This window comes from Choloepus didactylus, chromosome 17 (assembly GCF_015220235.1).
Source record: "Choloepus didactylus isolate mChoDid1 chromosome 17, mChoDid1.pri, whole genome shotgun sequence".
NCBI lineage: Eukaryota > Metazoa > Chordata > Mammalia > Pilosa > Megalonychidae > Choloepus > Choloepus didactylus.
Window position 1 is genome coordinate 48,920,974 of NC_051323.1, and position 27,828 is coordinate 48,948,801.

Genomic DNA, 27,828 nt, shown 5'->3' on the forward strand with positions numbered 1-27,828 from the left:
GTTCTCTAGGTGACGGTCTGGCTCATTTGGAGCTAAAGTAACTGAGAAGGGGAGTGTGCACTAAGTGGACAGGAGTCCAAGGAAACACAGCAAGAAGGAAAGTCAGTTTGGGAAGAGGGTGTGGGTCGTGTGGCCCCCTTCCCTGGCCGGTACTGGACCTTCCATCTTAGGCCCAACTGAGGCCAGGGCTGCCAGGTGTACGAAATCGTGGGCCCCGCTCCAGGTTTTTGACAGCCGTATAGACGTGGAGTGAGCCGAGTCCCAGGCCATACCCTGCAGATGGACAAGTCAGAGGCTTTAGCCGCACTGGGCGCTAGGGGGGGTGTCTGGGTTCCGCCGGGACGGAGACTGGGCGTCCGGCCGCGCCGAGTTGGCAAAGCACATTTCCCAAGGCAGGCTGTTGGGGGTGTGGGGCTGGCAAGTGAGGGAAGCAGAGGCAAGGCGCGTCCACCATCCGTGTTCTCGGTGCCCAGCCGAGGCCTGCGGCCCGCAACGAGCTAAGGCGGGGCACGACGCGGCTAACGGCCGGAGAGGGAAGGGACTTGGAGGGCGCGCCAGGCCAAGGCTGAGCCTGGGCGGGAAGACTCGGTCGGCAGCTGCACCCCAACCCTCGGGAGGGCTTGAAGACGGCCGGGCCGAGCAGCAGACGGACAGGAAATCGGATAATCGTCTCTTGCCTGCGCGGCTCTCCCGGCCTTTCTTCCAGTCCTCCAAGCCGGCTCCCCCGCCCGGACGCCCCGAGCCACTCCGCGCCTTTGGCCCCGGCTCAAGGTCTTGTGATGTGATTAGCAAAGCCTTGTCCTCAGACACTCAGCCCTGCCCGGGCGGCCCCAGCGCTCAAGCCCTGTTTACTACAGCCTGGGCGGAGAGGGGGCGGAGAAATGGGCCCTGGCTCTTGCCGGCAAGTCTGCGGCGGTAGCCACCCGCGTGGTCGCCCCCATCTCAACCCCTGCCGTGTCTCCACGTGCAGTTGGGCCGGAGTCGCCACCCACAGGACTCAGGCCCAAGGCCCCCGCCCCTCGGCCAGAGCGCCCTTTGCGAACCAGCCAGGCCGCGCGGACGGTTGCGATATTCATCCATTTTGCAATACCCGCGCCCTGCACAAAACCGAGGTGGGAGATAAAAGCTCCGCAAGTCCGCCTAGCAGGAAGGGGCGGGGAAAAACAGGCTGCAGAACCCCGGTCACGTTAAACGTGCTGGGGCTTTCCAACAAGGCAGCACCATATGCGAGGAGCCACGCCTTCCCGCCGCCACCCAGTAGCACCCATCTGAGAAGTGTTCTCAACTCCGCGCGGCGCACCCCAGCAGCCTGCTCCGCCCCAAGCTCTCTCCGCCTCCTCCCCTAGAGGAAAAAATTGGCGGCGGCCAATGGGAAGCCGGGAAGGCGCCTGACGTCCGCGAGCCGGCGGGCGGCGTTGCCTGGAGACCCCGGCTGGGTCAGCGTTCTGCCCCCTCCCCCGGCGCGCCCGCCCCGCCGCTGCCGCGCTCGCGGGCTCTATATAGGGCGCGCGCTCACCGGTCCCCGAGTTCCAGCAGTCTGCGAGCTGCCATCGGCCCCGCGCGGGGGGGGGGGTGGGCCGGGCACCCCGGGGGCGCGGAGGAGCGCTCTTTGCTTCTCTCAACTTTCCCCCCACTCCGCACTCCAGGGCTCTCTCAAACCAGTTCACGCTGCTTCACTCTCTTTTCTAGACCCCCCAGTAAACTTTCGGTCCCACCCCCGCCCCTCGCCCGTTATACGTCGTGGCTTCAGCGCGGTCGCGCTGCCCCGAGGACTTCTCCAGACCTCCCTGCCTGCAGCTCCGACCATTACAGGATCCAGAAACATGTCGACCACACTTCTGTCCGCCTTCTACGATATCGACTTCTTGTGCAAGGTACGCGGGCGAGCAGGGAGGGAGGAGGGCAGGCAGGAAGCCCTACGAGTTTTCAGAGTTCGCCTTCCCTCGGCTTTTGGGGACACTCTCCCCACCTTGTCTTTTCGAGTCAGAAAAAATCCTGGAGTTTGCAGTAGTGTGTGCTAGCGCCCTGTGGGCGGCGAGAAGGAGCAGGGAGGAAGGGGAAGAGGGAGCCACTGTAGTTGTTCAGTTTCTCCGGAGCCTACCGCGGCCACGCTGTCCGGGGCTTCCCGGACGAGCTTTGCACCGCCCAGCCTGGCGGCCACGGATCACATGTCGAAACCGAGTGTGGCCCGGGGTGGGCGTCCTTCGCTGTCCGGCTCCTCCCAGCGCGAACTTGCTTCTTTTGCGCGTGTCGTAAGGGTGGAGAGTGGGGGCTGATTCAAAATCCGCCGGAAAAAAAATTCAGAAGTTCCTCTGCAGCTCGCCCCAACACTTCCCTTCCATTTTTCATCCCGTCCCCGCTCCCCTCCCTTTGGCAGACGGAGAAATCCCTGGCTAATCTCAATCTGAACAACATGCTGGACAAGAAGGCGGTGGGCACGCCCGTGGCCGCCGCCCCCAGCTCGGGCTTCACGCCGGGCTTCCTCCGACGGCACTCGGCCAGCAACCTGCATGCGCTCGCCCACCCCGCGCCCAGTCCCGGCAGCTGCTCGCCCAAGTTCCCGGGGAACGCGAACGGCAGCAGCTGCGGCAGCGCAGCGACCGCCGGCCCGGCCTCCTACGGTGCCCTCAAGGAGCCGTCAGGGAGCGGCGGCACGGCCCTGCTCAACAAGGAGAACAAATTCCGGGACCGGTCGTTCAGCGAGAACGGCGAGCGCAGCCAGCACCTCCTGCACCTGCAGCAGCAGCAGAAAGGGAGCGGTGGCTCCCAGATCAACTCGACCCGCTACAAGACTGAGCTCTGCCGGCCCTTCGAGGAGAGCGGCACGTGCAAGTATGGCGAGAAGTGTCAGTTCGCGCACGGCTACCACGAGCTGCGCAGCCTGACGCGGCACCCCAAGTACAAGACGGAGCTGTGCCGCACCTTCCACACCATCGGCTTCTGCCCCTACGGGCCGCGCTGCCACTTCATCCACAACGCGGATGAACGGCGGTCGGCGCCGTCTGGGGGAGCCTCCGGGGACTTGCGTGCCTTCAGCCCTCGCGACGCGCTGCACCTGGGCTTCCCGCCGCCCTCGCGGGAGCCGCGGCCCAAGCTCCACCATAGCCTCAGCTTCTCAGGCTTCCCGTCGGGCCACCACCAGCCCCCGGGGGGCCTCGAGTCCCCGCTGCTGCTCGACAGCCCCACGTCGCGCACGCCCCCGCCGCCTTCCTGCTCCTCGGCCTCTTCCTGCTCCTCGTCGGCCTCATCCTGTTCGTCTGCCTCGGCGGCCTCTACGCCCTCGGGCGCCCCGACGTGCTGCACCTCGGCAGCGGCGGCCGCGGCTGCGCTGCTGTACGGCGCGGGGGGCACCGAGGACCTGCTCGCGCCGGGCGCCCCGTGCACCACCTGCTCGTCGGCCTCGTGCGCCAACAACGCCTTCACCTTCGGCCCGGAGCTGAGCAGTCTCATTACACCCCTCGCCATCCATACCCACAGCTTCGCCGCGGTGGCTGCCGCCGCTTACTATCGCCAGCAGCAGCAGCAGCAGCAGCAGGGCCTGGCGCCCCCCGCGCAGCCCCCGGCGCCGCCCAGCGCGCCCCTCCCTGCCAGCGCCGCCGCGCCGCCCTCGCCGCCCTTCAATTTCCAGCTGCCGCGCCGCCTGTCGGAATCGCCCGTCTTCGACGCGCCCCCCAGCCCCCCAGACTCGCTGTCGGACCGCGACAGCTACCTTAGCGGTTCCCTGAGCTCCGGCAGCCTCAGCGGCTCCGAGTCCCCCAGCCTCGACCCCGGCCGTCGCTTGCCTATCTTCAGCCGCCTCTCCATCTCGGACGACTGAGGCAAGAGGACGCCAGCGAGGAGGAGGTGGAAGGAAAGGAAGGCCTGTTTGGAGGTGTTGGAGAGCGCCCTGGCTACCGCGGCCCTGCTGTGGCCTTGGGGGTGGGGGTGGGGATGGGTGAGAGCGAGGCCCCCTCCGGCTGACTGCGGCTGGCCCGGCCGAGCTTGGACTCGCCCTCCGTGCACGGAGGGGGCCCCAACCCCTCCCCTTTCGGTTTCCTCTCGTTTTGTTTTTTTATTATTTTTTTTATTATTATTATTACGAAGTTTCGTTCTCGTTGAGCAAAAAAAAGCCAACGAACTTTTTGTGTTGATGAACAAAAGATTCACAACAGGGCAGTTGTGATGCGAATAGAACAAAAAACCAAACACTTGACTTTTTTAAGTCTCCGATGAGTTTGGGACTTTAGGAAAAATCAACCCAGCACCAGCAGCTACCAACTACCATTCCATCTCTTAACTTGAAAAGCATTAGTCACAGTCCAGATGTGGGAACTCTATCTTGAGAGAAGTTCCTAATTGTCGTTTGTCTTTCAGACCAGCATAAACAAACCAACCAGCCAACCACCATACTAAACTTACACAAGCTTTTAGAATCTGCCAAGAATATGCCTTGATAGTAGACCTCACCTTTATAGGTCTCTCCCCCACCCCTTACAAAGTTACATATATATGGAAAAAAGAAAAAAACCCTTGCATTCCAAAGTTTCATTCTGGTTACTGGTTTCCTTGCCGCCACTTAGTGGATGTTTAGTTTAGAACCATTTTGTCTGCTCTCTGGAAGCCTGGGGCAGAGCTTAGTTTCTAATTGTTGGGGAATAACTGCTGAATTTTTAGCTGTCTTGAGTTGATTCGCACCACTGCACCACAACTCAATATGAAAAAAACTATTTAACTTATTTATTATCTTGTGAAAAGTCTACATTGAAATTTTGTTCATACTGTATTTATCAAGTATGATGAAAAGCAATAGATATATATTCTTTTATTATGTTAAATTATGATTGCCATTATTAATCGGCAAAATGTGGAGTGTATGTTCTTTTCACAGTAATATATGCCTTTTGTAACTTCACTTGGTTATTTTATTGTAAATGAGTAAAAAATCTTAATTTAAGAGATTGTATGTAATATTTATTTTGTTAATTTCTTTCCTTGTTTACGTAAATTTTTGAAAGATTGCGTGATTTCTTGACAGAAATCTATCTCGATGCTGTGGAAGTAGTTTGAGGAATATCTTATGAGTTTTCTTAGAATGTATAATGGTTGTAGCCCATCCAACTTTAAAGAAAAAAAGAATGACCACATAACTTTGCAATCAGACTTAAGTGGCATACTTTTCTAATTCCAACTTTATAAAATTAGCAACAAATGTTTTTTTGTGTGCATTTTCCACCAGTTCTACTGTGACATACTCTTGAGTATAAAGACATGTAGCAATAATGGGGTGGGGGCGGGGAGGTGTTAGTCTCACAGTGCCTTTGAAGGGCCTGAACTTGCCTTAATCTTCCTCAACCAAATAAGTATTTTGTTTCTTAGTGCTTGAGAGAATTTGAATGTAGGATGGGTTCAACTGCACAAAAGGAAAAGATTTTACCACTTTTTTTTACATAGATGTAAAGAAGCCACCTCTTAGCGCTGAAATGTTATGCAGTCCATGAATATGCCTTGTTTAATTACAGAAAATCCAAAACTTGTACTATTTTTTGCCATGTAGAAAGGCAGGAATGTTTTCCCAAGCTTTCCTGGACGGCGGATGAATGAGCAGTAGCTTTAGTTTGTTTGTACATAGGTACAGTTGGAGCACTATGTATATGTATTCTTTGGACTACTTTGACAGAAGTAGGTTTTTGAATGTAACAAGATAAGTCAACATGAGTTGTAATATATTTTGGGGAATCAGTTCACTACAAATTGTGACTGTAAACATTGTACTGTAAATGTTTTGTAGTTTTCCCCCCAATAAAAATTTTTGGGAAAAGTATAGTGTAAGGTGGCTTTTTTTTTAATCTAAGCAGGAATATCTAGTTTCCTGTCATCACTTTGTCTGGCATGTCCCAGGTCTTGGAGGATTTGGAGAGCTGGCAGAGCCAGAGTTCATTAGGCTCTCCATCCACTTCTACCCATGTGTATTTTATAACGTTTGTAGCTGAAAGTGTGATTATTTGGAATGTCAAGGGCATTGGTTGGCTGTTCCCTTAGTAATAAGATGCATCCCAATGTTGACTGGCTGGCTTGGACCCAGCCAGGAGGCCTGAAGGGGTGTGGCGGGCATGTGAGTCACGTGGCTGCAGAGGACCCAGAGGGGGCCTGTTTTCCCTGAGAAGAGAACTGGTTGCCGAAGGGTGGGCTGGGGTCTTTCTGCCAGCTCATGGCTTGAAGTGCTGAACTGGAGCTGAAGGGTTTAGGTCAGGCCTTTGTTGTGTGAGAGAGCCAGGGTTTTGTTTGGATGTTGAAAGCCTCGCTGTCCTTGCCCAGAGAGGTGAGGAAGGGAAGGAAGATCAAACAGGTTAAACTTATATCTGGGTGATGTTTGTTTACACAGACAACTTCCTCTAAGAGTGAGCACACACAAGTTATTTATGCAAAAGGCCTACAAGTGGCTAGAAAGCCAATTCAACCCAGGTCCTTAGAAAAAGGAAGGAAAAAGCATTGCTTTGCTGATTCCAAACCAGTTGAACAAATTCTCAGTATAGTGACTTTGTTGTTTTTTACACTCACTTTCAAAACTTAAAATCAGGTGCATAAATTAATTCAGGCTTTTCCTTCTCCAACTTCCTCCCACACAGCGAGTTCAGACACTTTCCAAAATAGGCAGATTTAGCAATAGTTTGTTTTGTTATCTACCAACAGCTGGGCTCTATCAACCAACACACACACACACCGGTCCTGGGGCAGCTGTCAACCAACACACACACACACACCCCGGTCCTGGGGCAGCTGTCAACCAATACACACACACACACACACACACCAGTCCTGGGGCAGCTGTCAACCAACACACACACACACACACACCGGTCCTGGGGCAGCTGTCAACCAACACACACACACACACCGGTCCTGCATTGGCCAGGGTCTCCTGTGACTCACAGCTGAAAGGGGAGAGCCTGGGGATGGGGGTTTGGTGGAACCCACCAGGCCTGGGGCAGCTGTTTCACGTGAAGGGTGATTGCACCGGTTTGGCGCTTGGTGCATTCAGCCAAAGGGGATGGAGAACAGTTTCAAAGTTCTCCCAGATGCCTGGCCCCTGGCTGAGAGCTGCCGTGGTGGAGGAGGGGAAGCCCAGGCCAAGGAGGGTTGGGGTGGGGTGGGGTGCAGACTGCTGGCTCCCTGGCTGCTTTACCATAAAGAATGTGCAATGGGGAGGAAAAGTCTAAAATGTGGTGCTATTTAGGCCAAGCTGCATTTCAAAGTCTCTGTTTCCACTTCATGCCAAAACTTTTATTTCTAAACAAGTACTTTTGATCAGCTGGAATGTTAGGCTTCTTTTGGGGTCAGCCACATTCACTTTTAAAAATTAGTTTGTTTGAAAGCCCAACCGTTAGGATCTGAAGTTTTGTATGTTGGACCAGTGGAGCGTGGAAAGCTGAGGGGGGTCATTCAGAACTTTCCTCTTGCTACAGATCAATGGAGGGCATGGAGGTCATTGTCTTTCTGCAGCGGCTGGAATTAACAGCAAACAACTCTGCCATTGCTTGGTTCACCCTTCGGAAAGTTTTCTTTTAAATTAAGGGAATTAAAAGTAAAAATTGCGAGTAAGGATAAGTCAGAATTCCCATCATGGTCTGTGGGGAGCTGAACTAAATCTGACTCTGGCTCCAAGAGTGAGTTACACTCAAGATAAAATTATTTTGTAGACGGTTGTGAAAATGAGCACAGAATGTGATGGTGTTTAGAGTGTCTTAGTGACATGCATGTCCACAAGCTGTTTCCAAGACTAATGAATTTCCTAAGCAGCCCAATTAGTGTTTGCCACCTTCTAAATTATTTTCTAGAAAGGATGTGTGCACGTACATATTCCCACCCCTCACTCTGTTAGAATCTATTGCTGGAAGTGGAAAGGGGGAAAAAAAAGGGCAACACAAAATACCTATTGAGAAGGCCCAGGCTCTGCGCCTGGCCGTGGGAATAGATGGGGGATTGTGAGTCGTGCAGCGGCTCCGGGACCTAGAAGGCAGAGCCGGCCCGGGAGGGCGCGAGGCAGAAAGGACAAGCAGGCGCGGCTGTGGGCTGCGCGGCCTGGCCCGGCACTAGGACGCCCCGGGTTACAGCTGCCTGGGGGCGGAGGGGTGGGGTTTCCGAAAGACCCCGGCGCGGACTTGCACAAGCAGGAAGCCCGTTGGAGAGTGTTTGAACCTGAATCTGGAGCTGGAACCCGTCCCCAGGCGCTCGCTCTCCTTCCCTTCTGCTTGTGGTGCCGAGAGCCAGGGCGGATGTGACTCGGGCCGCCGTGTCTTGAAGCCGGAAGTTGGGTTTCTGCACCTTCCTTGTAAGTCGGTGGGAGCCGGCGCGGCCCCGAGAGCTTACCTTCCACCCGGGGGCCCGTGAGCACTCTCCAGCGGCACCTCATTTAACTGTTTCCGCCCCCGGGACACGCGCCGTGCCGTGGCCACCCGGGGCAGTGGCAGTTCTGCGCTGCTGGCAAGGCCAGGGCGGCCGGGCGGGGCCGAGCCTGGTGGCGGGACGGGCTCCCGCACCCCAGAGCCGGGCCCACCCCTGACCAGGCGGGCCCGCCCCACCTCTCGCCACAGTTCTTGCTGGACCTAGAAAGTGTACGAGTGTGTGCGTCTAAGGGTGTGCCTCCGTGTGTGTGGAGGGATGTCAGTGTGTGTATGGAAGGCGTGTGTGTAGGTTTGTGGGTGTTGCTGTGTGTGCAGGTGTGCCGGATGGGGGGTGGGGTCTGCCTGCTTGTGTGTGTGGTTGTTGCTCTGCGTGAGTGTGAGGCACTAGGTGTTGCTGTGGGTTGGGGTGTGTCTGTGCAGCATGGGTGTTGGTGTGTGCTGCGGGCCGAGTAGCTGTAGCAGGGTGGCTGATGTGAGGGCCTGTGGGTAGGCCTGCCAGTTTGGGTCTGAGTGTGGGTGTGTCGTTGCAGTGTGTAGGGGTCGTGCCTGTGTGCGGGTGTTACCAACACCTACAAGGGAACAGCAGTCGTTTTGAAGCAGGCCTCTTTCAAGTTTAAAAACTGCTTTCGAAACCCGGAAATGGCAGCCTGGCCGTCACCCATTTCACGTGGGGTGGCGGGCAGGATGGGGCTGGGTGGGAAGGCGGCCAGGGACCCCAGACCCACCTCCAGGCTAGGTCCACCTGCCAAGAGCCAAGAGCAGGCACACCATGCACAGACATTTTTAGAAACAATGAATTCCCTGGGTGAGGGGGAGTGGTCCTTTTATTTTCTTCTGGGCAAAAGTAGCTCTTGTCAGATAGGAGCTCTGGTGCCCTCTGGGGTGAGAGGCGGCTCTGAAAGAAAAAGAAAGATATTAAGGACTTGAGACAGACAAGAAAACTCCTGAGCTGGCTGAAACTGAGTTTAAAATACTTCTCTAAAAATAAGCTTTGTTTTCCTTGTGGATTCCTCTGGCAGGCGGGCCCTCCTGTCACGGTGCTTAGCTGGCCTGGGAAGCCAGGCAGAATTTTTTAAAAAGCGAGTGTTTCCCAGCTGTGGCCTTGGAAAGTTCTCTGTTTTCTATTTATTAAACTCCTGATATCCAGCTAATTAAACTTATTTTCAAATAAACTCCGTAGCCCAGCGATATTTGATGGAACACAGAATTCCCGGTGACCCCTCTGCAGGCGACAGGGCAGGCGTGGGGTGACCTGTGCCCCCACCACAGGGCCAGTGCAGGTTTTATGGGGAGAGGGACCTGGGCCTCTAAAATGCAGGCCAGTGCGTGAGTAAATCCGGCCCGGGCCTGGTGTGGGGGGCTGCTAGCAAGGCAGTCTGGGAGCATTAGGTAATTGGCGATCTGTTTGTTTCCCCTCCATTCCCCATCACCTGAGCAGAGAGGTGGGTGCACTTCATGGGAGAGGAAGTGGGGTGAGGTGTGCATCCTGGTGAGCCTCTGCTGCCTGTTTCTCTCTCCCTGGCCTGGCTACTGTTGAGGTCTCAGGTCCAGGCAGGCCAGTGTGCCCAGGCTTTATGGGCACCTATGGTATGCCCAGACCTGAGCCCATGTGTCAGAGTCTGGTGGAACTTGATGACCCCCAATGCCCACAGGTTGTGTTGATGGGAATCAGATGCTGCAGAGCAGGAGGTGTGTTTTGCTGAGAGCCAGGGCAGGGTGATTCAAACATCCTGGCAGATCCTCCTCCATTGCCCCCAGATTCAGCCCAGGCATCCTAGAAGTGGGGAGCCAGGGCCACTGGCTGGGACCTTTCATTTATCCCACAGAGAGCTCTTGCTTGAGTGTCTAGTACATGCCAGCATCGTTGTAACGGAGGTGAGCTGATAGATAGCATCCCTGCCTTCTTGGAGTAGATGTCAGTTTGAGTAGGAGAGACACATTAATAATAAAATAATTATAAAAACCAATGTACCAATGTTCCACACCAATGCAAGGGTGTTGGTGGTGAGGTGGTATATGGGAATCCCGTATTTTATGCATGATTATTCTGTAAACCCACAACTTCTCTAATTAAAATAATAATAAGATGCAAAACAAAAAAAAAAAAGTACCACTTTGGAAAACAATCTGGCAGTTCCTCAAAAAGTTAAAACAGAGTTACCATATGACCCAGCAATTCCACTCCTAGACATATACCCCAAAGAATTGAAAACATGTTCACACAAGAACTTGTGCATGAATGTTATAGCTGCATTATTCATGATAGCCAAAAGGTAGAAACAACCCAAATATCCATCAACCAATGAAGGGATAAATAAAATATGATATATCCATACAATAGAATATTAGTCCTAAAAAAGCATATACTGATTCATGCCACAATGTGGGTGAACCTTGAAAACCTTATGCTAATTGAAGGAAGTCAGACACAAAAAAACCATAATGTATGATTCCACTTACATGAATTGCCCAGAAGAGCCGAGTCTATAGAGACAGAAAGCAGATCAGTGCTTGCCAGGGCGTAAGAGGAGGAGGGAGTGGGGGGATTGCTAGTAGACACAGTGTTTCTTTGAGGAGTGATGAAAATGTTCTGGAATTAAATAGTGATGGTTACACAACCTCGTGAATATACTAAAAACACTGAATTGTGCACTTTAAATTGGTAAATGTTATGGTATGTGAATTATATCTTAATTTTTTAAAAATCTACTCACAAGCTAAAATCCATGCTATTAAGTTTGGAAAAGACGGGGTGTTGAGGGAGCCTCTGTCAGGGAAACTGACCTTACATAGGGTCTGGGAAGCCCCTGACAAAGTAAGAAGGGCGAATGGTAATACTAGTGGTTGATGAGGCCAAGGGCAAGCAGAATTGCTTTCCTGGCAGAGGGAAAAGGCCCTGTGGTGGGAGGAAGCGGGCTCCAGAGAGAAAAGGAAACAGTGCCAGCATGCCTGGGGGTGGAGAACAGAGCACAGGGGTACAGCATGAGGCTGGAGTGGTGGGTTCGTCCCCTGGAGATCTCTTGCCTGCCCCCACCCACCACCACCACCAGCACAGATTTGCCTATTAAGAGCATCTTGTCTTTGGGGCAATGATTTCTACATTCTTGTTTATCCTTTTAACTAGATTTTAGTTAAACATTTTCAATTTTTTAAAAAATTTTACCCAGAGGACCCCCTTAAAACACAAACACCCTTGGGAGGGGGGCTCAGTTGAACTTTTCACTCCAGAACCCAAGAAGTTAGCATGAGTGACAAAACTGGGACTCTCACATCAGATGTGGGGAATGGGTCCCCGGTGCTGCCACTTAACTGCTATGTGACATTGAGCACAGTTCATAGCTTCTTTGGACCTCAGTTTCTTTATCTGAATAATGGGTTAATCCGTTGCTGTAACGATTAGGTGAGATAATACATGCAAAGTGCCTTGCCCAGTGTCTAGAAGTAGTAAGTGTTCAACAAGGATCAGCTGGCTGTTATTATTACTACTGTGCTCCTTCACCCTCTGCCTTCCTCCTCCAGCTCAGGGCCACAGTTCCCTTAGCTGGAATGCCTTAAAGATTTGAATTGCTATTTGTGGAGTTCCTATTATAAACTAAAGTTTTACATATGTTAAAGACAGTCCTTATAACAACCCAAGGAGGAAGTACTGTTACTATCCCCATTCCACAGATGAGGAAACTGAGCCCAGAGAGATTAAATCACTTGCCTGAGGCCACACAGCTAGGAAAAGCCCGAAGCAGAATTCAAATCAATTTGAGCTTTTGCTCCTTCTGACTCCTCACTGCCTGTCTTATTCCCACCCTGTCTATAAAGCCCAGAGCCTCTAAAGCCTGGAATTTCACTGCAAGGTAGACTGTGTCTTGCCTCATCAGTACTTTTAAAACACAGTTGTGTTCAAGTCACTCTTCTGCTCAAAATCCTCAGAATAAAATCCGAAATCTTTACAGTGGTCTACGAAGTCCTAAATGATCTGCCTCCACCCTCCCACCCCTCTGGCTCTTGCCTTTCTGACCTTGATTTCCCCTCCCTCATCCTGCTCCGACCGCACTGGCCTCCCTGGCGGCCCTTACCCACCGGGGCGGCCCCCGGCCCCAGGACCTTCGCACTTGCTGCTCCCGCTGCCGTGCTCTTCCGTGGGACTTGCTTCCTTCAAGTTTCTGCTGAGCTGTTCCCTTTTCAGGGGGTACCTAGGCCCCCCCTCTCTAAAATGACATCTCCACCTGGCATTCCTCTCTTCTCATCCTGCTTTATTTTTTCCTTAGTATTTGTCACCCTCTGACACATTTTAAATGCTTTTGTTCATGTGTATATTGTCCTTTGTCCCTGGACTCAATGCTTTACAAACGGCAGGGACCGACCCAGGAACGGGAGGGAGCCGTGGAAGGATTTTAAGCCGGGAGTAAGTTAACCACATTTGCCTTTTTAAACTCTCTCTGGTGGTCATGCAGACAATATGCTGGGGAAAAAAAATGGATTCCTTTTAAAAACAATTTTAATGCTGAAAAAAAGTTTTAAAACCCCTGACCGTAGCCCCCTCATTCCACAGATGAGAAAACTGAGGCTCAGAGAAGGGGGGAGGACCCCTCTGGAAACTTCTCAATGTCTGGGTTTCTAGCTGAGCACTGGGGAAAGAAGCAGCCCAGGAGGGTCCTCCCTGAGTGTGAGCTGTGCCAATAGGGCTGTTTATAAAAACACTAAGTATCTGCTCTCACCATAGCAGTCCCACATCTTGGCCCAGCAGCTCTTCAGGAAGGGTCTCGATGGTCCATGTGGTGGGCAGGGCCAGGAGCTTGCAAACCACGGCCGGTGAGCCCAGAGCCTTGGCAGAGGCTGGGGCAGCTCCAGGCTGGGGCATCACCCCGGGCAGTGCCACCCCTGTGTGAAGAGGCCTCCCATAAGCCTGGGTTCAATTCTTCCTACTCTGCCACTCTCTACCTGTGTAACCTTGAGCAAATCTGTGAGCTCAGTTTCTGTGTCTGTGAAATGGGGTGATGATGTAGTTCCTGCCACACCAAGCTCCCAGGGGTGTCAAAATAGGACACCGTGTGTGAAGTCTCCTAGAGAGGGCCTGGATCAGGGTCCCACCGATGAAACCAGGCACAGGCCAGCAGGGTGGTTAGCAGCCCAGGCTGCCCAGCTACAAGCCCAGCTCTGCCACGACCAGCTGGGAGGCTGGGCAAGCTACTAACACGCTCGTGATTTCCTCATCTGTAAAGTACCAGAGATGACACAGCTTTCCTCACAGGGTTATCATGAGTGAATCAATCTATCTGTGTAAAGCAGTGAGAATAGAACCTGGCCTAAGAGTTTATTACTCTGGTCTTTTTCACATCTAATCAGTGGGCACCGAGTTTGAGGGAGAGGAGTCAGGAGGACCCCACAGTCTGTGCCCACAGAACTCCCCCAACCACCAGGACCTTAAGATGAGAGTAGCACCCATTTCCTTTGGAAATTCTAGATCTGCACTGTCCAATAAGGTAGCTACTAGCCATGTGTGGCTATTTAAATGAACTAAATAAATAAAATTTAAAATTCACTTCCTCAGTCACACTAGCCACATGTCAAATGCTCACTAGCCACATTGGAGTTGGGGGCTGCTGTACTGAACAGCACAGAACATTTCTGTCATCACAGGAAGTCCCACTGGCCAGCACTGCTGGGCTAGAGTATTTCATTAAAATGCAAACAACTGGGAGATAGGACGCCTCCATCATCTTGAAGGGCTGTCCTTTCCCAGGGCAGCCCTGAGACACACCCACAATGCCTTTGATGGGTCTCCCTCCCTCCAGGAACCAAGAGAATCCAAAATATTACAGAACTACTGCTTCTGGAGCAACTGAAGTGTCCGCCGAGGGGCAGGCAGGGCAGGGCTGAGCTCCACCTGACCGCCTGCCGGGATCTTGTTTGCACCTCGTTGCCCTCTCTTGGAAGCCCCAGAGCCGCCTCAAGCCCCCGCAGTACTGTTCCACTTGTGCTGTCACCATAAATGTGATGCCACATGTAGCCAGTCACCCCAGCTCCCCTCTCCCCTGCCCCTCGTGGGTCGCCCAAACCTAATGGTGCTGCTTTCTAACTGCCTTGGCTTTGCCCCCTTCTCTTGGTCTCGGTCGCCTCGGCCTCTCAGGCCTCCCCCATTCCCACCTGGACGCCTGCTGGAGCCCCCAGCTGCCCCTCTCCTGGCCACCATTCCTCCAGGACAGCCTTCCTAAAACACTTAGGGGATCCTGTGCCCTCCCTGTCCTGAACACCTACGAAGGATCCCGTCACCCACGGTGCAAATCCAAGCTTCCAAACATGCCCTTCAAGGCCTTGGGCCCCTCCCTCCCCTACCTGGATGTGCACTGCCCCTCACCTGTGCTGGAGCATCAATCATTCCAAATGCTTGTTCCCACCCCTGGGCCTCTGCTCTCCCTGGGCCTTCTGTCTGGAGCACCCCCAGCCTCCCCCGGCCCTCAGCACAGGCTGACTCTCCACCGCAGATCTGTCCCTCACCCCCTTGCAGCCCTTCTGGCATATCTCGCACCTGCACCGTCCTCGCCCAGCTAGTTGCTCTGTCTTCCTCTCTAGCCTGTAAAGTCCTTCAAAGCAAGAACGGCACATTCTGCCCAGAACTCCCCAAGCCTGGCTCCTAGAAGGGGCTCAGTAGCTTCGTGCAACCAAACCAGACCTCTCTATGAGCTTGGTTTTGTTCTCCCCATTGTACTGATGGGGAAAACGGAGCTTGGAGAAATGGACAGAATTGCCAAGGTCTCCCTGCTCCTAAACAGTGGGGCCACCCCACACCCTCCGTGATGCGGGCGTAGGGCCCAGCAGTTCAGAAGAGGAAGAACTGCTCTGTTCCTTGTGGAGGTGACCTCTGGTTTATTTTTTTCTCATTCCAAACTCATGCATGCTTGTTATGAAGAACCAAACAGCATGAATTGAATTTCCACAGGTATAAGTGAGGAAGTCCCCTTCTCCCTCCTCCTCAGCCCCACTCAGCAGAGGTGACTATTTGGTGGCAGTTTTGCATGGGGTATCCCAGACATTTTATCATGCAGCTATGAATATTTATGCATGCACATTCATACATCTTTTGGCTCACAAAAATGGGGTCATGTTGTACCTCTCATCCAGTGGCCAGCATTCTTCACTCAGTGTGCCGGCGCATTCCTTTAATGGCTGCCTGGAATTCTGTATTATGAGGGCCCCACTGATGGACGTGGAGGCTGTTCACTATTTTTCTTTTACAAACAATACTGCACGAGTGTTCTTGTACACACCCTTGGGTGGGTATTTCTATCACTTGAACCTCTGGATGTAGCACATCTGGGTCACAGGACACTCACATGTTTCCGTGGAGGGCAATGTGCATTTAAAAGCTTGAGACCTGCCATCAAGTAACCCTCCCAAACTCTCTGCACTAAATTACCTCCCACCCACTGTTCTTGAGAGGCTGTTTCCTGCCCTGTTCATCTGCACGCCCCTCCGGGCTTCTGGAGTCCACGCAGCAGGCGCTCCACTCTGGGGTCTGCTGTGTCTTTGTGTCCCCATCCTGGGCTCACATTTTCCCATAGTTGTCCACTGCCTGGGCTGGTGCCAAAAACAGAGGCTGTTTCCAGAGCCCCCAGACTGGCCCTGGGACTCGAGGGGCGAAGGGGTGGGAAGCTTCTGCCCACTGAGGCCGTGGGAAGAGGTCCATGTGACTGCTGGTGGAAGCAGCAGAAAACCTCCCCGAAACAACAGGTTGCCAGTTGAGGGTGTATGTGTGAGAGACTGTAGGTGTGTCTCTGTGAAGAGCGTGTGAGTGGCGTGTGTGCGCGCGCGTGTGTTGTAGGGCCGTTGTGTCGGGCGTTGTGTAACGGAGGCACTCCCTGGGGCCAACAAACCGCAGTGGTGTAACCGCCAGGCCAGCCGGGCCACCCGGGAGGGAGAGGAGGGAAAATGTAAACACCATTCTGTGCCTGTGCTTTCCCCTTCTCCTCCATGAGCAGGCCCCGGGCAGCGCAGCGCCTCCCTCCTCCTTCCCACCGCCTTAACCCGGAGGGGCGTGAAAACGGCCAGGGGTCAAGGGAGCTCTGCAGAGGGTGGAAGTCTGCAGCTGTGGGTCCTGCCTGAGGGAAGGACCAAGAAGAGGGTCCAGGCAGGAGCTACCCCAGCTTCTCCCCAGTCTGCAATGGGCCACAAACCGCCTCCCTCACCCCCAGAGCTGTCCTCTCTTTAAAGCCTTCTGGGGTTCCTTGTGTCCCCGAGGCCTCTGCAAAGAACCAGTGTGAACCTTCCAGCTCACCCGTCCGTATCCTTGCAGCAGCCACAGGGTCTGCTGTTGCTGTCCTCTCTCTCTCTCTCTCTCTCTCTCTCTCTCTCTCTCACACACACACACACACACACACACACAGATCCACCTCCTCCCTGCCCCCTCGTGCAGTGGCCCGAGCCCAAATACCTTCCTTCTCCCTTTCCCAGGGAGGCCGTCTTATGTGCTCCACGCTGGAGTCCCTGTCCCTGCCCTGAACTCCTGAGGCGCCCATGGACCCAGAGACTCACACCTGGCCATGCACAGTGTTCCCCCTTGTTCTCCAGTTGTTCATTTTAATGATAATGGCCACAACTTGTGGAGCACGCACTGTCTACCAAGCCCAGTCCTACGAGATGGTCTCATCGTCTCATGAAGTCCTCACACCAACCCTAGGAGGTGACCTTCTTACCACCGAGCGTGGATGAGAACCTGAGCAGAAAGAGGTTAAGTGAATTGTCCACAGATGCACGGCTGCACCCTACGAGCATCTGGAGGGTAAGCCCTGTCTCCCCACACTGTCCAGGACCTTGGAGGACAGGCTCCCTGTTCTGTCTGCACCCTCCTCCCCCAAACTTTCTGCAGTTTAGAGCCAGGCTGGACGCCCACAAGATGCTCAAATAAAGGCTGTAGCTTCCTCAGTGGCTGGCATAGAGTTGGTGCCTTTTCGTTGCTGCCTGACTGAATAATGGGTTAGAGCAGGGTGTCTGGAGGCCACAACTCATGTACCCCCTCTGATCCTCAGTTTCTTTGCAAAATGGGAATGGCCATCATGCCTTCCTCGCAAGGCTGCTGAGAAAGTCTGGCTCTGCCTGGGGCACATTCAGGGGCCAGTGAGTATCGGTTGCTGCTGATGCTACCCTCTCAGTGGTACTGGTGGGGCAGGCACCTTTCCCCATTCTACAGGAGAGGAAACTGAGGCCCAGAGAAATGACTTCTCCAAGATCCCATTACGTATGGACTGCAAATGCAAATTACTGATTCCTAGCCCAGAACCCTTTAAAAAAAAAAAACAGGTCAGAATTTTCACCCAGGTCAATGTGAGTAGAGTCTCTGGGATCAGTTGAAGGAGAATATCTTTCTAGACCTTAAAACAGTACCTGTCCAGCATGAGAAGCCGTGTCTTCTAAGAAGGATGAGTCCCACATCTCCCCACTCCAGGGAGGGGAAAGGTGAGTCAGGGAGGGCTTCCAAAAAGAGGTGGGCATCAGGGGCAGCCCTGCCCCCTGAAAGGAGGAAGATCCTGTGACACAGACTTGCAGATCTTTGGAGGGCAGGTTTGGCCTGGGTCTCCACACCCCCTACCTGCACTGGGTTTCTCTGTGGCAGACACAGGGCCACAGACCTGGCTCTCATAGGGTGAGCCCCCCCACCACAACCATGATTCGGTGGGGGTGCTCCCAACTGTGGAAGCTCCTCTCCCCACTGGGGTTGTTAAGCCCACCCCTCAGGGCAGCCCACCCCAACAGCCCACCAAGCCCTGGCCTGGCCTGGGGGGCTGCAGGCTACCCCTCAACCCTCTACCCCATCCCACCTCCATGCCCCATTCCTTCCCTGCCCAGGGCTTTGGGAGAATCCCCCTAAACCCCATTTCCACCATGTCTGCACACATGATCAAGTCCTAACTCTGGCATCCCAGGTCCCCAAGCCTGGTCCTGCCCACCTCAGACAGCCTCCTGCATGCCACCCCAGCTCACCTTGCAGCACACACACATAGCCTGTCCCCTGCCACCACCACCCCCACACTCCTTCTCCCCCCTTTTATTTTTTCTCCATATCATTATCACTATCTAACATGCTACATAATTTACATAATTGTCTTGTTTATTGTCTGTCTTCCACTAAAATGTCAGCTCTGAGGATTCTTTTTTAATCTGTTTTACTGTGTCCCCAGTTCTTAGGACAAAGCTTGGCACGTAGTAGTTACTTAACTAATACCTGAAGAATGAGTTATCCCACCCTCCTGCCCTCTCTGCCCTACCGGCAGTGCCTTCCCAATGCCTTCGCCTGGCTGAATCATGCCACCCCTTGCAGAAAGACTTCCGGGATTGCGCCTGCCCCCAGCAGAGCTACCCTCTCTGACCTCACCATAGGGCAGTTGGTATCCAGCCCAGTTGTTCTCTACTTCTCAGGGACCAGGTATGGGTGGTCCCAGACCCTGTGAGGCTGGGACCCTTGTTACCTGCTGCCCTTGCCCAAGGGCAAGAGATGAGGCCTGTACTTTACTGTCTTGACCATAACTTTTCCTCTAACTTCTTCTTGAGTGAGGCCTGTGGCAGGGGCGCCCACAGTTGAAGAAGGAGGTGTGTTGGAACCCCAATGGGCTTCTCGCCCCAGGAAAGCCAGACTCTGACCCAGAGACCCTATGGCCAGAGCTCAGCCCTGGGGGCATCAGGACCCCCTAGACCTTAGGGGTCCTTCCCTGAGAGTCCTTTGGAGAAGTTGTCACCAAGCAGAATGTATGTCCTTGTGAATGTACAGGAGGGGGAGGCAAGGGAGAAAATTCTCTCCAGCAAGGTGGAAACTCAAACCAGAGAGGCTGGTGCATGAAAACCAGAAAGCTAGAAAGCCATGCTGACTCAGGGACAGCTGTAGTCCTGGCCGAAGATAAGGACAGGGCAGCAGGAAGGTGGAGCCGGAGGGGAGAGGCACCCCAGCGTCAGATCAGGGCCACCCAACGGAGAAAGCACCTGTCTAGGAGTGGGCAGTTTAAAACGTGGTGGTGGGACACTGGCCAGCGAGATTACGCCATCTCCCCTGCGTGCCCCTGCCCAGTGGGCCCAGGCAGTCCCCCAGCCTCCAGGACTGCTTCCTGGGTGGGGAGAGAGGGAGAGCCTGGTCTACAGCCTGGAATGTCTGGCCTCCCTTAGCAGTAAAATTGTCCATCGTGCAAGGATTAAACGACATTGGATATATAAGTACTTCACATCAAGCCTGGTACACAGTGGTGCTAAATAATATCAGGCCTCCCTCCCTCCCTCCCCACCCCCACTCCCTGCACAGCTTCCCGTGCTCACTGCTTCGAGTAAAGTCAGAGTCCAAGAGAGCTGGGACAGGTCTCCAGGGAGGAGGAGGGCTGCAGCCCTGGACCAAGGGGTGGGTGAGCTCTCACACCTTGGCCAGTTTGGAAGGACCCTTGCTCTTCTTGACCCCTGTTCACTTCCTGTGCCTTCTCTCCTCAGCTTTCTCCAGCCCGCTTGGCTCTCCAAGCCCTGGACACTCCAACGTGGCCGTGCCTTCTCAGGGCAGTCCCATCCAGCTGGAATTCCAGAGTGCAGGCCCTGGAGTCACGCTGGCTGGGTTCACCTCCCAGCTTTCCCACTTGCCAGCTGTGTGACCTTGGGCAAGTTCCTCAGTCTCTCTGTGCCTCTGTCTCCTCATCTGTTATTCCCCTACCTTCTACTGTTCCTTGGAGCTCATGTGGGGAAGTTTTGCCTCAGCCAATAGCCTCTGAGTTCTAGAAGGGCATAGGAAGCCTGTTTATTAGACCACATTTTATTAGTCTTTTTGTCATCTGCTCCTCCACCTTAAGAGAGCAGGGCTACCTCATGTCACAGAGGCAAGAACTGAGGTTCCCTGCCTCCCTGCCCCCAGGGCTGCTCTGATTTATGGGCTTTGAGGTGGGCCAGAGAGATTTTGGCCCAGGGATGACCAGAAGTGAGTCAGAGGTGAGTGAGGATGTCAATGCTCGAACCAGAAACCAAACACCACGTGGAGGTGGGTTTGCAGGCCCGGCCCGGCCCGGCCTGGTGGTGCCAGCAGCTGCTCTGCAGGCACTGTGTCCGGCTGAGCCCACCGCAAAGCTGAGAGCGCCTGAGGAACGTGAGTGATGGCACCGCCTCCTTTCCTGTATGTTCCCTTTACAGGTACACGTGCGTGCATATGTGAGCGTCACAATCAGAGGCAGCTTGGGGAAGCCTGAACAGAGGGAGAGTTTTACTTTTACTTGAAACCTTTTGTTTCTCTTTTGTTTGACCTTCCTACTATGTGAATAATTATTACTTTTTTAAAAATAATAACAGATTTTATATGAGCATTTGGGATGATGCGTCATTCTTTTCTTTTTCTGTAGTGTTAAAAAAGAAAGAGGTAATGAGAGTTGGTGGGGAGAGGGGTTTGGTTTTGTTGAGTCTTGCTGTTGAGGGCAGGGCCTGGCTGGGTTGTCCCTGCAGGGGCGAGGGGACCTGCCTTGCAGATCCTCCCCCCACTCCCACCTGCCGGGGTCCAGGCCAGGTCTCTGGAGGCTGTGGAGCCCTGTCTCCCATTTGAGTTTAACCTGAGAGCACAGGCAACCTTTCCTGCAGGGCAGGAACCAAGCCCCCTGCCTGTTTGCCTGAGGTTTGCTGCGCTTTGCATATCCCACCCGTGGCCTGCCTTCTGAGCCGCCGGCCCCCGGCTTGCCGAGAAGTGGGAGGTGGAGCTCGGAGAGCATGCTCTGGGACAGTGCCCTCTGAGCTCCGTCCAGTGCTCAGGTCCTCTCCCCAGAACCTTGCTACATCCCTGCGGGTGACATTGGGCAGGTGCCACCCCTGCTGGTGATCCCTGGAGACCCTGAGGATCCTTTAGGAGGGCAGGGATGGGGAAGTGGCACCCCCACTCTCACTTTGGGTCTGGCCAGCTGGGTCCCCTGTGATCACTGCTCACCCAAGCCCCAGACAAGGCTGCCTGTGGTCCCTGGTGTCATTGGCTGCGATTCCACGCCAAGCGTTAACCCAGGTGCCTGGTGGACAGTCAACCCCACACTCTGCTCAGGGGGTTAGAGCACGGTGAGCACAGCCTTGCAGGCTAAGACATCAAGGGCAGGCCTGGTAAAGTCACTTCCCAAGGCCAGTGTTGAGCCAGTGGCCAAACAGAGCTGAGTCCCAGGGATCTACACCCTGGGGGCTCAACCCTCAAGGGTGGGCCACTAAGAAATGAAGTTAATACCATCCCAGGATTATTTGAAGAAAAGCTGCCTTAAAAGTGACCCATGCATGAGGCGTGCAACGATGTGAATGAATCTTGAGGACATTATGTTGAGCAAAATAAGCCAGATACAAAAGGACATATGCTGTATGGACTCACTAATGTGAACTAACCATAATGAGCAAACTCAGCGTTAAAGTCAAAAGCACAGGTTATCAGGAGATGGAAAGAGGGCAGAGATTGGGCAATCGATGTTAAGGAGTGCAGAATGTTCAATAAGGTTGACTGTGAAGGTTCGGAAATGGAAAGCACAATACTGCATGAGGGTAGCACAATCCTAGACAAGTAATTAACAAAGCTGAAGACAAGGATGGTTAAAAGAGGAAGGCTAGAATCTTGTACGTCACCAGAAGGAAAGCTAGAGGATGAAAACTGGTACTGTGTAGCTTAGCCACTCCAGAGTGGACAATGATGGTGGTTAATTGTATAAATATAAGAAAGTTCTTACATGAACTAGAACAAACACATGTCACTATTATGAGGTGTTAATAATAGGGTGGAATATGGGAAAAAATACAATTAATACAAAGTAAAGTCTATAGTTAACAGTAACATTGTAATATTAATAGTAACAAAGGCACCATAATAACGCTAAATATCAATAATAGGGGGATAGAAGGTTATGGGGTTTTTTCCTTTGGAAGAAATGCAAATGTAATTATATTAACTGTAGTGGTGAATGTATAACTATGTGATTATACCAAGAGCCATTGATTGTACATTTAGGATGGATTATACAGTGTATGAATAAAACTGTTAATAATAGTAATGATGGGGGGAAGAGGGTATGGGATGTTTTGGGTTTTCTTTTTTATTTTATATCTTGTTTTGGAGTAGTAAAAGTGTTCTAAAATTGATTGTGGTGATAAATGCACAACTGTATGATGATGCTTTGAGCTGTTGATTATACTTTGAATGGATTATATAGTGTGTGAATATGTCTCAATAAAATTGCATTTATTAAAAAAAAAAGTGACCTGGGGTGAGGGTTCCTAAGTGTCCCTCTCCACATTGTCTGCCATAAGTGGACATCGTATCCCCAGGGCCCTCCCTGGACCCTGGCACTGGGTAGGTGGGCTGGGGGATGCTCAGCTCCTTGGGAAGGGAGAGCCTAGCGAGTCCGGGGCCGGGGCTGTGGAGTAAGCAGTCCTGTCTTCGCCCCCTCCTACCTCCCCACACATTTCCTGGAGGAGCCTCAAAGATTGCCAGCCGTTGGCCCCTTCTCCCCAGCTTCCTGTTTGGGTTCCAGAGAGACGTTTGGCCGTTTCTGCAGCTGAACTGGGAGCCGGTTAGGCTGGTGGGAGGGAGTGGGCCGTGGCTGCAGGGGCGCCGGCCTGAGGTGGGGAGCTGGGAGTGGTTTGGAGCCTCAGCTTGTGGTCACCTTGGATGCTCAGATCCTCAGATTCACAGGCCCTTGAGAGGTCAGTTAGTTCAGCCCCCTGCCTCCGTGCTGGCTATTTCTGGGCCAGGCAGCTATGGCCTCGGACATCTTACTGACCCAGCACAGCCCATGCAGGCAGACCTTTGTCCTGGCTGACTGCCCGTGTGACTAAGAGGTCACGTTATCTCGACGATCCCCAGCTTCATCTCCTGTGCACACCCACTCCGCAGGTACACAGGTTCTTAAATTGCAGCAGTGTATTCCCATGGCATATGGAACACACACTTTGGACACGTCAGAAGGGAAGAAACCCAGCCTCATCCCCCACTGCCACCTGCCCCTCACCCTCTGCCACTTGCTCTCTCTGCCGCACCTGCAAGTTGATCCCAGCTCCAGACCTGCCAAGGGTCAGTGGAGAGCAGACGACACAGCCCCACCCTCAGAAAGCCCAGAGTTGATCAGGCAAAGAGAGGTCCATCAGCAAAAACTCTCTGAGTATCTGCTAAGTGCATGAGAGAGATCAGGGGACACAGAAGGAACCCCTGGGGTTCAGGGAGGGTTACCTGGGGAAAGTGACCCTCAGGTGAGAAGTTCAAGCATGAGTGGAGTTAGCCTGGCAAAGAGAGGTGGGAAGGGTATTCAGGTTAGGGAAACCCCTTAGTGAAGGCCCAGAGGCCGGTGAACACCTGATGTGGGTAGGGCTGTGGTTGGGGAAGGTGGTGGGAGGAGACACCAGAAGGCCAGTTAGGCAGTCCAGCCATCCCTCCCTCCTCCCCTACTCCAGTCCCTAGGGTCCGGGGCTGGCCAGGGCCACTGTTGCCCCTGGGATCGCGGCGGGAGGATCACAGCCCTTGCAGGCCGGCTCTGCTCCCACCCAATCCTTAAGGGCTTGTCCTCTATCCTCTGCCAACATGACAACGAGGCTCCCCAGGGGAGCAGAGGTTGAGATCACTGCCCAATCTCCGGGCTCCAGGGCCCAGGAGACAAGGCCCTCCAGCTGGGGCAGGGGAAGACAGGCCCTGTGCCCGACAGACCAGACCATGCACCCTTGGGGCCAGGAGGACAGGGCAGGGAGGCCGGGCCCCTTCCAGGCCCCTGCAGGGAAGGGGACCTCGGGGCCCCAGCCAGACGGCCGTGCCCACTGCGGGCCCCACTTCTGTGAGGCAATTTGCAAACAGGAAAGGCATTGCCTCAGTCTCCTCAGTGGGGTGTGTAAGGGGAGAGGCTACAGTCTTGGGGCACAAGGAGGTGCTTTTGGAGTAAGAGCTTTGCAGGATGAGGACTTTAGGGCTGAGGGGACCCAGCTTCTGCTTCTCCAGCCCCAGGAGCAGCCCACATTTCCTCCTGCCACTGTTTGCAAAAACGGAGCCCAGGGAGGGGAAAACGAGATTCAAAGTGTGGTCTTGCCCTCAAGCCCACTATGCCCTGGCATGGAACCCCCTCCCCCATGAGACTGGGGCCCCTGGGCCAGGTGCTGGGTCTCCCCCATCAGACTAAGGAGTTCTGAGAACAGACTCCAGGTCTCCTTTGAAGACAGTCTCTGCCTCTTTCTGTTCTCCGTGCCCCGCTGGCAGTCCCTGAGCCATTTCCCCACGTGGCATAAGACCTGGGTTTGTGGTGTGCACACAGTCTCAGTCCCTTTCCCAGGGCCTGTGGAGCTGGCCACTCCAGGCCTCCCACCTTCTCCCTGGGTCAGTGCGGACTCCGTGGGGAGGAGGGGCTGAGGAGGGGCCTATGGGAACAAGGGAAGGCAGGGACAGCCGCATAACTTGTGGAGCCCATGCAAAATGAAAATTCAGGGCCCCTTTTCAAAATGTACTGATTTCACGAGGGCATCAGCAAAGTAGGAAGCCAAGCACGGGACCCTGTGCCACCAAAGCCAGCCCTGGGGGAGGACGCAGGGTTCCAGAAGGCACCCACCGCACGGGCAGAGGAGAGGAGGCTAGAGCAGGCAGAGATCCAGAGAGGAACAAAGAGGAATTGGCCCCACTGGCCTGCCAAGAGACAGGGAAAGATGAGGCTGACTAGGGTGGGTGGTGCCACATCATCAACACTAGACTTTGAACTTGGTCCTAGAGGTGGAGGAAGACACTGAAGATTCCTGAGCAAGGAGGGAAGCAGGAGAGGCTGGGCAAGGGTAGAGCAGAATGTCAGACCCAGATGGGGCCAAGGGAATCTGTTCCCCCTTACCCATTTACTGAGGAGGAAACTAAGGCTCAGAGAGGGACAAGGACTTGCCCAAAGACAACCAGCAAGGGTACAGAGCCAGGCCAGTGCCCCAACTGCCTGGAACTTTGTCTTGGGCTCTGTGGGGGACAAACTGAGAACTGCAGGGAGAGAGGGCAGATAGTCCTGGGCCACCAATGTCTGTGTTCACCTGAAAAATGGGACCCACCACTCTCCCCAGCACCTACAGTCCTGCAGCCTTCTCCTCCTGGGTGCCCTTTTCCTCTGGCTCTGCCTCAGTGTCCCTTGTGTTTCCCCTCTCTCAGGGTCTGTCCCCAAGTGCCATACTTAGCCCCCAGGGTCTGCATCCATGCACCGGGCCTTTCTGAAAGCCCATGGCCCCCAACCCCAGCCTGGCCGGACAGCAGCCTGCAGGGGAAGGGGTGCACAGAGCAGGGATTCCCGCCACAGGAAGGCAGCCAGGGCCCACTAGGTCCCTCCAGGCCCCGTGGCAGGGGCGCTGCTTCACCCTTACCTCCCCCACTCCAGTTCAACAAAGTGCTCTGTCCCCACTCAACTCCCTCTGCACCCCAGGACCCAGCTCCCCAGGCCCACCCAAGGCATTTGAAGACTTCACTGAGGCCTCGATGCCTCCCCTGGGCCCACAAATCCGTTACTTCCCTGTGCTAATTGGGAAAAGGGTGAATTGCCAAAGCAGCCTGTGCAAATACATGCAAAGGAGATGCAAATAAAAATTGAGCCTCCCCAATTAAAAGCCTTTTGGATGTTGCTGTCGCTTCCCTCCTCCCTGCCTGATTCATCTACATTTCTGTGCGTGTGATTGCATGTTAGAGAAAGTCTGAAACAGAAATGCAGAGCAAAAGGATGGGTTGGAGGGTGCAGACTGGAGCAGGAGTTGGAGGTTTGGGCCTCTGAGCCTGAGAGAAGGGGCCTGGGCTGTACCCACTTCCCCCCGGGGAAACCGGAGTCAACGTGTGCATGGGTGGGCATGTGTGCATGCATATTGGGACGTGGGACTGTTTATGACTAAGAAGTGCGTGTTTCCCGAGCTTCCGAGTACCTGCTGGGAAACTGCAGCCCTGGCCTGGGTCAGTGTCAAGGATGGGGAGAGTCGGACTCTGGAACCAGTGGCCTAGGGAGGGGTGCTGGGACGGAGGGGAGCAAGACAGGGGGTTCAGCTCTAAGTCTGAACAAGGGGAAGCAGCTCCAAAAGAAAGCCCCCTAGTTGTCCGCCTGGGAGCCCCCACCAATGCTAACCAAGCCCCCCGCTTGCTCAGGCCACCCCTGCTCTGAGGAACTCACGTGGGAGCCACCCGGCAAGTGGGGCACTTGACCTCCCAGAGCCTCGGTTTCCTCATCTGTAAACACAGCCACGGTGTGAGGAAACCACCGTGCAATGTTGACCCTGAGCAGTTTTGTATGGGTAAGATGATTTACAGCCTGCAGGAAGAAGGAAGACGGTGGGTCCTTCTAGAAGTTTCTGTAAGAAGCGTAGCAAAAAGCCCTAAAGTGAGGTGCCCTTTTTTAGGAGGGAGTGAGAAGCACAAGGGAGAGGGAAGCAGGCCCAGGAGAATCTCCCCCCAGGGCCAGGGACTCCGTGTTGGGTCTTCTCAGGTGACATTCTAGGGACTCTAGAGACAAGGCCTTCGCTTGGAAGAGCTGAAGTCGTCTTTCTCCACACGGCAGATTGTTCAATGTTCAGGTATAGGCGAGAGAAAAGTCAGAAGGAAAAAGGAAAGCCACAGTTAGGAACTGGGGCTGGATGAGAGCAGAGCGTGGGGCTGAGGCAGCTGTGGAAAGAACAGTGTTAGGTTCTTTAAACTTTGTGTGGCTTTTGAGTCAGGCAGGCCAGCCTCCGCCACTTCCTGGCCATTTGAGCCTGGCTAAGTCCCTTCCCCTCACTGGCCTCAGTTTCTCCATGTGTAAAATGGGGATGATAATGCCTGTCAACAGGCTTGCCCTGGGAATTCAGGTCAGTGGGATACACAGGGGAGCTAGTTCAGGCCCATGCTCAGCAAACTTGGGCTTCCCCAGAGGCAGAAACAAAGTTTATGAGTCGATCTTTGAATAAAGAAATCAGTTTTTCCAGCAAAAGACTTCCTGAGCTGTGTCACATCTTGTGCTGCTGCTGGGGGCTGTGGGGAGGCTGACCTCGGGCTTGCCCCCCGGAGGGCATACCCCGGGCCTGGGATGCTGGAGCTGCCTCCGCCCCCAGCCCCAGGGGCTGCACAGTTGAACTTCAAAGAGCTGTTGTAACAGACGCAGCCTGTTTCCTGCAGCTGTGCAGCGGCCCACGCGGCCTGAAGCCCCAGTGCTGAGAGAAGCTGGGGGGGCGGGGGCGGGGAGAGGCCCGTGGAGTGGTTGGGGCCAGGTGAGACTGGGAGGCTTCCTCCTAACTGCTGGAAGAAAGAAAAGAATGGCTCAGGTGGCGAGGGCGCCGCTCCTTTATGATTTTTCAGTGAACTAGAAACCTAGCTGTGTATTGCAGGGTGTTGGGGCCTGGTGTGTGCAAACACAGAGAGGTCTTTGGGAAGGGGGAAGGCTTGGGGGAGGAGATAAGAACACTGATAAACTAGGTCACATGTAGGAATGTAACCTATTGACCCAGGCTTTCCTCCAAGCCCCTGGGAACACAGCAG

General features: G+C 54.0%; 1 protein-coding gene across 1 annotated transcript; it reads left to right on the forward strand.

Moving 5' to 3' along the window:
- The first annotated feature begins 1,657 nt into the window (after nucleotides 1–1,657).
- ZFP36L2 (ZFP36 ring finger protein like 2) lies at nucleotides 1,658–5,800 on the forward strand. The gene is made up of 2 exons (XM_037806797.1): nucleotides 1,658–1,874; nucleotides 2,378–5,800. Exons 1-2 carry the CDS (start codon nucleotides 1,824–1,826, stop codon nucleotides 3,815–3,817), a joined length of 1,491 nt encoding a protein of 496 aa, XP_037662725.1. The 5' UTR covers nucleotides 1,658–1,823; the 3' UTR covers nucleotides 3,818–5,800.
- The last annotated feature ends 22,028 nt before the right edge of the window (nucleotides 5,801–27,828 follow it).

Coding starts and splice junctions, on each gene's coding strand:
- ZFP36L2 (XM_037806797.1), top strand. CDS start 1,824: ATGTCGACCACACTTCTGTCCGCCTTCTACGATATCGACTTCTTGTGC. Junction 1,875..2,377: donor ATATCGACTTCTTGTGCAAG/GTACGCGGGCGA, acceptor TCCCTTTGGCAG/ACGGAGAAATCCCTGGCTAA.